The 12,679-nt window shown below is 30.5% G+C and overlaps 1 protein-coding gene across 1 annotated transcript; it reads left to right on the top strand.

Annotated features, from left to right (window-relative positions):
- Window positions 1-7,954: 7,954 nt before the first annotated feature.
- LOC140837931 (protein FAR1-RELATED SEQUENCE 5-like) lies at window positions 7,955-10,672 on the top strand. Its single transcript, XM_073204011.1, has 3 exons — window positions 7,955-10,033; window positions 10,130-10,194; window positions 10,270-10,672. The coding sequence occupies exons 1-3, from the start codon at window positions 8,019-8,021 to the stop codon at window positions 10,287-10,289; spliced, it is 2,100 nt and encodes a 699-aa protein (XP_073060112.1). The 5' UTR covers window positions 7,955-8,018; the 3' UTR covers window positions 10,290-10,672.
- Window positions 10,673-12,679: the final 2,007 nt, after the last annotated feature.

Below are 12,679 nucleotides of genomic sequence, written 5' to 3'. Positions count from 1 at the left end.
GTGCTTCAAATGTTTTCAAAAAGACTCGTGAATGTTTTAGAAGTTAGTAGCAAGCAAGTTAATATCGAATGTCTAGCATTTTCTGAATCTTGGAATGATAGAATTGAACGGCTATAAATAAGTTGTACTTAAACATTCTTATGAATATTTGACTTTTGTGAATTCATTCTTCATTAATAAGCAAATAAGTTTGAGCTCATAAATGTAAAAATTAAAGTAAACATTCAATGAAGGATTGCCCATTTATTTTGCAAACCTTAGATAGTTTTCAGAAAAGTACGCGATCTTTTGAACTTAGTGGTTACTAAATTTACTCGATGTGCTGAATTTTAATGTTTCTAAGTTTAATTCCTTATAAATAACACATCATTAAAACTTAAAATTACTAAACATACCATAACACTATAATTTATAATTTCTATAAACCTCTGCATATAGATACTATCAATAATAAAAATTAATTTCTTTTTAATTAAAATTGATGATTGTTAAGATATGATAAAGCATAACTAGTGCTTCTTTCAATCCCAAGAATATTACCTACGATATCTATATATTATTATAAAAACACACACATTCATTAGGTACTATGAATCCACCCCAACCTTTGACATAACTTTTCTTTCTGGTATACCGACGTGTCGCTTTGACAAAAACATACCCAGCCTTAAAATCCCAACCCCGAACATCCCCCAGTATACCGAGTAACATTGTAAAATTTGTTACGTGTTAAAGTTAAATATTTAATATATTATAAGATAAATATATTTTAAATATAAATATTACAATTTTGAAATGAAAAGAGCCACATCAAATATATAACAAGAATATTTATTCTATACAGCTCTTGCTTAATTAATTATGTAGAAAACGAGAATCAATAGATGAAAGAAATTATGTATTCTTTTATATAAACAAAATGATATTGAAAGAATATTTGTTAATTACATAGTATATATAAAATTAATATATGAGTTACAGATATTATATAATCCCTTGTTGAGATTATTTTATCAATGATATGTTTCATAAATATATAAAAATAGAAATTGGCAAGGAAAAATGGAATGATTTGGAATTGAATATTAAATGGAAAGCAGACAATGAATCTAGACTCGACCTTTGTAATGACAAAGTCACGAGTATGCATGCATTTAGAAAACGAATTGAAAGATTTTATCCGGTTAATATACAATCATATATCATGTTTATATTTGAATTTTACTTTTCAAAATGCTTTATTTCTAGAACACTTGTATGATGATGATGATGATGATGATGATGTATATATATATATATATATATATATATATATATATATATATATATATATATATATATATATATATATATATATATATATATATATATAGGTAAAAATTTGTGTGAGACGGTTTCACGAGTCGTATTTTGTGAGACGGATCTATTATTTGGGTCCTCTATGAAAAAATATTATTTTTTATTCTATGTGTTTGGTTGAGTGAATTAAATAATGATAGATTAATAGTCAAATATTTATCGTTAAAATTTTAAGATGTTTTAATAATCATTTTGACCCGGTTTAAGATCCAATTTTATTAATCAAATAGTTATCCATAAAATTGGATCTTAAACCGGGTCAAAATGATTATTAAAACATCTTAAAATTTTAACGATAAATATTTGACTATTAATCTATCCTTACTTAATCCACCCAACCAAACACACAGAGTAATATTTTTTATTGTGAATATCGGTAGGGTTGACCCGTCTCACAAATAAAGATTCGTGAGATCGTCTCACAAGAGACCTACTGGTATATATATATATATATATATATATATATATATATATATATATATATCCAAATTGATCAAAAAGTAGCCGACTATACTCATTGATCAAATAGTAAATATTGTTAGATAATATTTAGGATATTAGAGAATTTTGTATCTTCTAAGATTTCAATTTCTCTTTTTAGGTAAAAATTTTCATTAAAATAAGAGAAGAAAATAACTTGTATTCTTTTTTATTTTTGTTTATTTTCTACAATATGAAAGAAGAGACTCGAACTTGAGTAATTACCATGGAGAATGGAGGCATAAAGTGAGATTTTTAACCGGTCCCAAACACAACAATGCCTTTTATTTTTCTTCCTTGCAGCTAAATTTCATGAGTAGGTAAATTTCATAAAGATTCCATGTGACATTTTAATATGCTCAAGCCCATGCACAAAAATCAAAAGGCTGAGACTTTCACGTGTTTTGAAGTTTATAGCTAAAAAAATCAGGGGTGTTAATTCGGTCGGATTGAAGTATTACAAAAAAAATTTCAACCCGAATTCAAATCAACTCGGAAACTAGGAATCCGAACCAATTCGCCCAACCCGATTTTTTTTTAAAAAAATAATAATGATTTTTTTTAATATGCAAGTGTGCAAACATTTTTATTTATTATTTTTAAAAAATATTTTAAAAAATTCAAAACACCTAATAAATGTTTTAATTTAAAACATAATAACAAATTAATGCCTAAATATATGATAATTATGTTTCGTTGATTTAAATATTTACATTTAAGAGTATAAGTTTTGTAAACTATTAATTATTTCATAAAATAAGCAATTGTTTATGAAATATAAATATTTCACAAAATAATTATTATATGATACAAATTAATGAGTTCAATAACAATAAAAAAAAATTCCATGCATGTCAAAATAAATTTCAATTAAAAAATCAATATTTTACAAAATAATAGCATCCTCATTTAGAAAACCTCAAACCCTAACATGATTATTTTCGAGTCGGGTTTGTTTTTGATACCCCTATAAAAAATCATCTTATTAACTTTTCTTGTGGAACATTGATCTCACCAGAGCGTCTTCTACTTTTAATGTGCCATTAACTAAATCCGAATCATTCTCAACGAATCCATAAGAAGTGATTCTATTTTTTTCATCGGTCTGGGTAGAGACCAAAGATCTTGGATGAAATCTTTAATAATTATTATTTAACTAATAATATATAATAATATCATTTTATTGTGTACGTGTGCATGAATCTAATATATATTAGGTGTCTTCAAAATTTTGAAATAATATTGGTGTTAGCATAACGTCTTTGCAAAATATTTAAAATTTTGTGATGTTTAAATATAAGAGATACAAAAGAACATATTTCTTTTAAATTATTTTTTAATTTGTCGATAAGAAAGGAATTAACTAGATATAAACTTAAAAATTTAAGTTATAAAGTTATTTATTTCTCATATAAGATTTTATCCAATTTAAAATAATACACATTATTATTATGCAATTTAACTTAAATATTTTCACGTCAAAATTGACCCTATATATATATATATATATATATATATATATATATATATATATATATATATATATATATATATATATATATATATATATATATATATATATATATATATTAGGTGTATTTGACAAGTTCGGTTTATAAATGTTATGCAGATAAACTCACCCCCGACGAATACAATCATCTCTCCACAGGAAAACTTGGGAGCTTTAATGGAGGAGGATGATGATTTACAAAATAGAAAAGGTTAAAAGTGAATCTACGTGCCAAGGGCAGCCGCCATCGAAGACTTTGATGCTCAGATGGTCGATTGTTTTAATGGTGGTGTTGACGATGTTTCTCTTGTTTCTGCCGCTTGTTCTGCCGTCCCTTCCACCGCCTCCGATGGTGTTCCTCCTCACACCCGTGGCCATCATGGGCTTTCTCGTGCTCCTAGCATTCGCGCCGCCACGTCCGCCGAATGAGCTTCCATGATAAGTGAATTAACATATATATACATATATCGCAAGCGAGCGTGAGATTCAATTCATGGCGGTGATTGTAGTAGTATTCTCAGCCTAGGCGTCGTCGCAACGCTCCCACGGTGCTTTCTGTCCTTATTTGACTGTGATGATGAAGGAATATTACGAGAAATAAATCATATAAATTTTTTTTTGGCTCTTTTTCTTTCCTCCCGTGGCAGCGGCGGCTTATGATCTTCCTCGTCCCGGCGCTACGACGGCGCATGGTGTTTGCATACTTAGCCATAGCTCCGCCATGAATTCCCAACTTTGCAATTCTCTGAGTTTGTTTGTTGAATGATTAGTAGATGTATAAATTTGGATTCTAACGAGTTTTTCGAAATTTGACTCATTTATTCAAATTAATGTATAATATTATATTATGACGTGAGAATATTCAATTCAATTAATTACGTAAACTCACGAGCTTTGAAATCATTATAATTAAATCAAATACATTAAAAATAAAATGTTTACTAAACTTCTCACATCTTCGATAATCTTATATTCCGTTTTTTTATTGTATTAAATGTTATTTTATATACAAATTAAACGAGCCGAATAAGATCTCCATTTAACAAGTAAAACATCGGGTTAGCATATGGCCTTAATTATAAGTAGAACAATCTGGGAAAAAAAATTCCTAGGAAAAATAATTTTTTGCTCCAATAGTTTGGGTGATTTAGGGTTTTAGTCAGTTAACTTGTCAAACTTTGATTTAGGTATTGAAAAATGGAATTTTAGGAATTAAATTTGAATGAAAATTTGTGGTTCATGTGAAAGTGTATTTAGGCTCTCTACATTTTTGAGTTAATTATAAAATTAAATTGGTTTTTAATTGCAAATTAAATTAATCTTGCATGACAAAGTGTGACTTTTGGAACGTATAAAGATTATGTTTATTTCCACAATATTTCACGCTTTCAAAATTTCATGCGAACATTTTCTTACATTTTATATTGTTAGTTTTTCACTTGATCTGTTAGAATTTTGGTGATAAAGTAAAGTTACGATTCGAGTTTGCCATACTAAATATTTAAGCCACAATTTTAGAATTCAAACACAACTTTGACAAATATTAAAGCACATGTTTGAGTTAGTCAAATTTAATGAGTTTGATTATGTAAGCAATGATTTATTATTTTTGTTTGTTTCATAAACCTCACCTATAAATACATATCCAATATTCATTCTAAAATCATATTAAAACACAAAATCTTCTTTTCTACAAAACACAAATGTAGAAGTGAAATAAAGGACTTAGTGAGAGATATATTTTCTTGAGGAGTGTTTATCCTTGGAAAAAATATTATTAGCAGTGAGAAAATGAGTGTTAAAAACCATAGTGTTCTGAAAAAAAAAATTTAATATTCTCAATTATCTTTTCTTTTGTTCTATTAATAAAGAAGTCATATTCTTGAGTGTTTTGAATGGATATGTACTCAATATTGGAAGAACCACTGGACATGTTGATTTCATTGTTAATTATATTCTTACAAAAAATATTTCTTTGGTAAAATAAAAAAATAAACATTGATATAAATTTAATTTTATGTGTCAATTAAAGATTTGATGTTGCAGGCTCCAAATGATCCTTTAATTATCTTATTCGATGGCAATTTCTATAATGGAATTTCAATTTCTTTAGTGTTTGATATTTGTGGGAGTTGATTTGATATTAAATAACATCAATATGATGATTTAACACTCTGATATCAAATTAAGCTCCCAAATTTGAAGAGGTATGTGATGAATGTCTTAAATCGCGCTTTCAACTTCGTCGATTTTCTGGAATTTGATGAAGTTGAATTGAAAAGTTTATGCCTTGAAATTCTTCTCCACTTTACTAATTTTCTCTTGATCTTCTGCCCATATTTATACTTGAATGATGCAAATTCTTGACATACTCTTTTGATGAGGTGTCGCAATTTGATTGACTCCTTATTATTCTTTGGTGATTATTTCTTAATCATAAGATTTGATTTCAAATGCTAAAAAATATCAGTATTTTCTTCAATATATTCAAGATGTAATCTTGATTTGCCCACAATATTTATTATAATATCAATTAATTAAATATTTTATTAAAATTTCTAATAAATAGAAAATTGTCCTTGCAATGCCTTGGCTTTCTTTTTCTTATTCTTTTTCTCTCTTTGGCCATTCAAAATTTATGACAACAAAATTCAACTCACTTTGTTCGTACCATTGTATTGTTAATACACAAATTCTTATTCCAAAATTGCAGATTTAATCTTTTCGACGTTTCTTTTTCTTCAACTATTTTCCTTTCACCTAGTTTATTTTCTTCAACAAGTAAAAGATGGATTATTTTTTTAAAAAAATTCAATTGCATACACACTGCTAAAATTACTTTCCCCACCCCTGTTGGTTTATAATTCTGTTTTCATTTGAATGTATATTCTATTTTACGTTGCAACAATTTTTTGGTTGGTCTTTTTGTTTGCCTATATTTCTTTGCAGCGGGTTCTGAAATAACAAGCTTTGTTTGGAGTGTGGTGTTCATCTATTTCATTTAAAATTTATTCAATTCATCATCGATTTACTTTGTTTTGTTATGATACAACATATTGTGTTTAATGCTATTGATTATGTTATAAAATTTGTTTTACGAATAATAACATTTATTTCTTTTATGTTGGATTTCATTTCATAATCTGATCCAACATTGGAGCACTATATTTTAATTTAATGATATTTTTTTCAAACTTTTGATGTGATACAGGACATGTCAGCAATTTTTGGTTCACGTCAATACTCCTACAAAATATGACTAACACAAAAAAGATTGTCAAAGTTATTGTCCAAAACCAAAATTTGAAAACTTAATGTATCAAAGTTTAAAATCGAACAAGTTAGTAGACAAAAAATTATTTTCCATAAATTTAGATGTCTTTTTTTCATTCTCATGTAAAATAACTTTTTTGGGTCTCTAACTTTTCCTATTTTGAGATTGGTCCCCTAAGTTATGAAATCTTGGTTTCGATGCACTGACTTTGAGCTTATTTGGTTTTTAGTCACATTTTGTAGGAGTGCTGACGTAACACTAGAAAATTCTGATGTAGTACCAAATATGATGATATGACATAAGAAATTGCTGACTTGTACAATACCAAGCCAGCAATTGAACAAAAATAGACAAAAGTTAAAATTTGGTGTACTAAAACAAAACTTTGAAAATTTAACGAATCAAACCCAAAGTTTGAACAAATTATATTTAAAAAAAAATATTTTTCCTCGTTCTCATAGCCTATATATATATATATATATATATATATATATATATATATATATATATATATATATATATATATATATATATATATAGATATATATAGGGAATTGATACCCTGGGCGCCCTTGGTGATCTCCCATTGGGCGACAATACGTCGCAAATGGCGACGGATTTTAACAAACCGTCGCGAAGCCCACATGTGCAGTTTATTTTTTTTAAAAATTTGACGTTTTGCGACGGTTTAACAAACCGTCGCAAAACGTCAAATTTTTTTTATAAAAAGAAAAGAGGGGACAGAGGGGCGTTCCCAAATTTCGTGTCCCACCTTCGCCCAACAGCCCTTCTCCCACCTACGCTCAAATCTTTACGTTAAGAAGATTGAGCGAACTTCTGGAGCTCTCGTGCGGGGAAATATTCCGACGACATCAGAAGGTAAATCGATGTAGTTCTAAATTTCATATTCCGAAGAAATTTCCAATTTATGATTTTGAAGGTTTCCGGTGTATTGGCATACATGTTCTTTAATGTTTGTGAAGTGTAAGTCTGCATATTTAATTAATTGCACTAGGAAATGGTGTTGATGATCTAGTTATTTATGTATCTGGAGTATTTATAAATTTATTCATTTCTAGTATGTTTTGTTAAAATATATTTTATACTTGATGTTGTTTCTCATATGATTATATTGTTACCGTCGCTAATCGTGCTCGGTTAATCCCCAGACAATCCTCGCCAGCACCTTACCGCCCGCAAAGATTTTCGAGCACCACCCCACGTCTGCCTAGCGCCACTGTAGATGAAATGGATCAATATAGTGGAGATGAACAATCGTACATCCTCCAAGTCGGTGATGATCAGAAACCCCATATTGGTATGAGATTTGATTCGTTAGAGGATGCATTCTCATTCTACAACCAATATGCCCGAGAATCCGGTTTTAGCGCGAGAATGAGTAATAGCAAGAAAAGTAAGAAAACAAACGAAATTGTATGGAAGAAATTTGTATGCTTTAAAGAAGGGCATACAGATGATATTCGATGGAGCAAACAGACAAAAAAAGATCAACCAAGAAAAGAAAGAGCCCGTGGTGAGACTAGAACCGGATGTTTGTCCAAGATTTCAGTTGTCAAGGAACAAACAGGTCCGGGTTGGGTTGTCAGTACTTTCGTTGAAAGTCATAATCATTCATTATCGACTCCGTCGAAGGTGCATTTGTTACGCTCGCATCGCGGTATTTCTGCATCAAAAAAAATGTTGAGTCAACAATTTGCAGAAGCCAATGTGCCAACTTGTCAACAAATGAGATTATTTGAGATAGAGTCTGGTGGGCCTGAACATGTAGGTTTCATAGAAAGAGATATCAGAAACTACGAGCAAAGTGTTAGGGATGAGCATAAGGGTATTGATGCAGAAACATTGGTCGATTTCTTCGAATCTGAGAAAGAGAAGAATTCATTGTTCTTTTTTGATTATGAGACTGACTCGGACAACAGATTTACCAGGTGTTTTTGGACTGATCATGTGTCAAGAAGGGCATACACTGCTTTTGGTGACGTGGTTGTGTTTGATACTACATACAACACCAACAAATATGGGATGATTTTCGCACCATTTGTAGGAGTTAATCATCATCATCAGACCATTCTTTTTGGTTGTGGATTGTTGAGTGACGAAAAAACAGATTCTTTTGTTTGGTTGCTTAATAAATTCCTAGAAGCCATGTGTCAAGGTGCCCCAAACTTGATTATCACTGACCAAGATCCGGCTCTGACGAAAGCCATATCACAAGTTTTTCCTCGAACAACACATCGATATTGTTTGTGGCATATACTGAACAAATTCTCTGAGAAATTAAACCCAATGACTTTCCGTGATCACTACGAAAGCATAAGGAATGCCATTCTACATTCCTCCACAGATGAGGAATTTGAGAGTTCCTGGGAAGCTGCTATGTCTAATGCTAACTTGGAACAACATGATTGGCTGTCGTTGATGTTTGATTTGCGACATAAATGGGTGCCAGCATATTTTAATCATGTATTTTCTGCGGGTATGTCAAGTAGTCAGCGGTCCGAAAGTTCACATGCTTTTTTCAAGAGATATATATCTAGCAAGAACTCATTGATGGATTTTATCATTCGTTTCAATAAGGCACTCCGGCACCAAAGACACAATGAGTTAGTTGCAGATCATGTCGATATGAATGAGCGTCCCAAGCTACAGTCCAAATGGCCAATGGAATCTCAGATGGTGACGGTTTACACGAAAAAGAAATGGTTGGAGTTTCTAGAAGAAATGAGTCAGAGTCATGGTTATTACGTGCAAACAGAATCTGTGGGAAATGAGTTTGGGATTTACAAGGTAATGAATTTTCAAGCTTCTTCTTCTTCGAAACCAAGAGTGCTTACACATGTCATACAAGGGGATGATATATTGTGCAGTTGTATGAAATTTCAGTTTGAGGGCATTCCATGCAGGCATATGTTAGCATTTTTTCGTATAAACCAAGTCTTTCATTTGCCTGATAAATATATACTGAAACGTTGGACGCAAGCAGCAAAGAATGTAGAATTTTTTCCTACAGATGAGCCAAATGTGGTTGAAGCTCCAGAAAGATGTTTGATGTCAAGACATTTGAGGTTATCCTATAAAGCTTCTGCATTAGTTGATATTGCATCATTGACTGTTGAGGGAACAAATTTCTTGAATGCACAGTTTGATTATATTGGCAACAAAATGAAAGATTTGAATATGACTACAACAGTAAGCGGTGGAAGTCAATGTAGAAGAGCCACAGATAGGGCTGTTGATATCGTTGATCCTCAAAAAATTAGAACAAAGGGATGTGGGAAGAGATTAAAGTCATCAAAGGAGAAGGCAACCACACAGGGAAGAAAATGTCGTGGGTGTGGACGCCGAGGTGTGCAGCATGACAAGCGTAACTGTCCAAATTTGCAAGACGGGTATGTGTTTATCAACAATGTAAATTTTTAGTATTTTTGTATATATTTGGTTAATCATCAAAATTAATATATGGTGGCATACTCAACGTTCTTCAGGTCAACTATTAATAATAAAAACGAAGAAGAAAGCTCAGATGACGAAGATTTTGGATCGATAGATGGTAATTTAAATCTCTAAATATATGTTGTTAATCATCAATATTTTTTTTTATTCATAACTGTTTTGAATTTTACAGGTTCTAACAACTGGATTTGATAAAGGTTATTATTTTATCAAGTTGAATATGTGCGATGTGGTAACCATTTTATAGTGCTTTATCAAACCTCTGTCGTGGATGAAACATCGAGCTTTGAGGTTTCTGTCACCATGAGAAGGATCCTCTGCTTAATTCAAGAATTAGCATTGTAGAATTTTCAAATTCAATATGATAACCATTCTCTGTCAAGAAATCTTGGTGTTTTAATTTTCCTGCTGTCATATTGTTGTATCGTTCTCTTTCATATGACTTATGGAACATGTATAAAAACCCGCTGTGGTCGACGTAAAACATCATGTTTGTGTCGCGTAGTAAATTATTTCTAATTTCCACCTGTCTAATGCATTTGTGGGCTGTTGGGCGAAGGTGGGACACGAAATTTGGGAACGCCCCTCTGTCCCCTCTTTTCTTTTTATAAAAAAAATTTGACGTTTTGCGACGGTTTGTTAAAATCCGTCGCCATTTGCGACGGATTTTTAAACCGTCGCAAAACGTCAAATTTTTAAAAAAAATAAACTGCACATGTGGGCTTCGCGACGGTTTGTTAAAATCCGTCGCCAGTTGCGACGGATTTTTAAAACCGTCGCGAAACGTCAAATTTTTAAAAAAAAATAAACTGCACATGAGCTGTCGCCCACTGAGCGCTCACCAAAAGGCGCCCAGGGTATCAATTCCCATATATATATATTAAAAATACTATCTTTGTGCTCAAAATGCTAGGACTGCATTATAGTAATTTTTTCGTTTGTTTTGAAGAGCACCAATGAAACATAAAAAATATCAATACTGAAATAAAAAAAAATTGATTCTTTGAGTTAAAAAAATAAGCAATATTTAGTTATAAACAAATCCATGAAATTATATTTTTTGTGCAATAGCTCCCGCGTTTTTTTTTTAAATATTTTTGATCTAGTTATAATTCAATTTACGGTCTCACTTAGGCACTAACTTGAATTTTTTCCAATTTTAATATTTTTTTACTAGTGTGACATTAAATATATCAACAAAATCTGACGTCATATCAGTATTTTCTAGTGCTTCATTACAACTTCGGTAAAAAAAAATAACATTAAAAAGTACAAATTAATGGACTACTTCGAATTGATTGACAACATAAAAAAAACAGAAACTTCCAAATTTTTAGGATCAGAAATATAAATTCCCTAGCTAAAAAAATTTAAAATGTCAAGTGCCAATTAATTAGGTGCTAGTTTATTTCAACATTATCAACAAATAAGTAAAATTGAATAGATTGATTGCATATGCTCTGAATTTTTAATTTTACTTAGATATCAAAGTAAAATATTTTACCTAAAAATCACTGTCATGATTGAAGATAAAATTCGTTTGGAACAGATCTTGAAGTGAGATCCCCCAGTTTCGGGGTACTGAATTCTCGCAAAGTTAACAAATTATTATACAAAAATATAATCGGGCAACAACTATCTGCACACCAATTTTTATCGATTACACTTCCATTCGAGCCACCAGAGATTACGAACATAGAAATTCTGCATTTGTGCAAGTCCCATGCACACACTTGACCAGAACCCACATAATATATTGGTACAATTTTACCAATATATTACCTGTATTTCAAACGAAAACTCTTTGGTTACCAAGTGTTATTACCAATAACACTTGGTAACCAAAACTCTTTGGTTTTACCTGTATTTCGCCGAAGCTGGAATCCATACTAGCAGACTGAGCAAGTCGACAGGTTCAGTGAAATATTTATTACCTTCGCAAGCTGCTGGACTACTTTCATCGTTCACTACTTCAAGATTAGATTCTTAATCCTCGAAACTACGAGTACTTTTAATTTGACGTGCTACATTTTTCGGAGATTAGCCATTGGATTGAGGAGGTAAAACGTATCTTCCATGCAGTAAAAGATCACAAACCATGCTTGTACCGAAAATACTTCATATACTTGAGAGGATAAACCACAGCAGGGAAAGTCAAGAGTTGTATTTTTTTGCTTAATAATATTCATATTAATAAGATTAGCTATTGATTTATTTCGTCTGTTCAAATACTCATGATTACGGAATTGGACTAGGCTCACTTATCCAAATACATAAAAGTTATTAATATAATTATTATATATACTTTCAAAAACTACATTTTAAATTGGTAATAATTAAATGAATTGACGGAAACATTTTTGTTTAATAATAACTACTCAATTATATTGTCGGATAAGATATCATCTTGAAAGAAAAAATAATCTTGAATTTTAAGATATAATTTATTCCTTGAAATAATATCTTATTTAAATTTAATTTCTTTCTTGATAAGATTATGTGGAATATTGGGTTTTGCCTTTCTAGATATTATATTTATGATAAAGATGTTGATGATATGATATTATTGATTTAAAAGAATT

The sequence above is a fragment of the Primulina eburnea genome, chromosome 8 (genome assembly GCF_022965805.1).
Source record: "Primulina eburnea isolate SZY01 chromosome 8, ASM2296580v1, whole genome shotgun sequence".
NCBI classification, from domain to species: domain Eukaryota; kingdom Viridiplantae; phylum Streptophyta; class Magnoliopsida; order Lamiales; family Gesneriaceae; genus Primulina; species Primulina eburnea.
The sequence above is the reverse complement of the archived record's forward strand: the minus strand, read 5'-3'. Positions and strand labels throughout refer to the sequence as shown.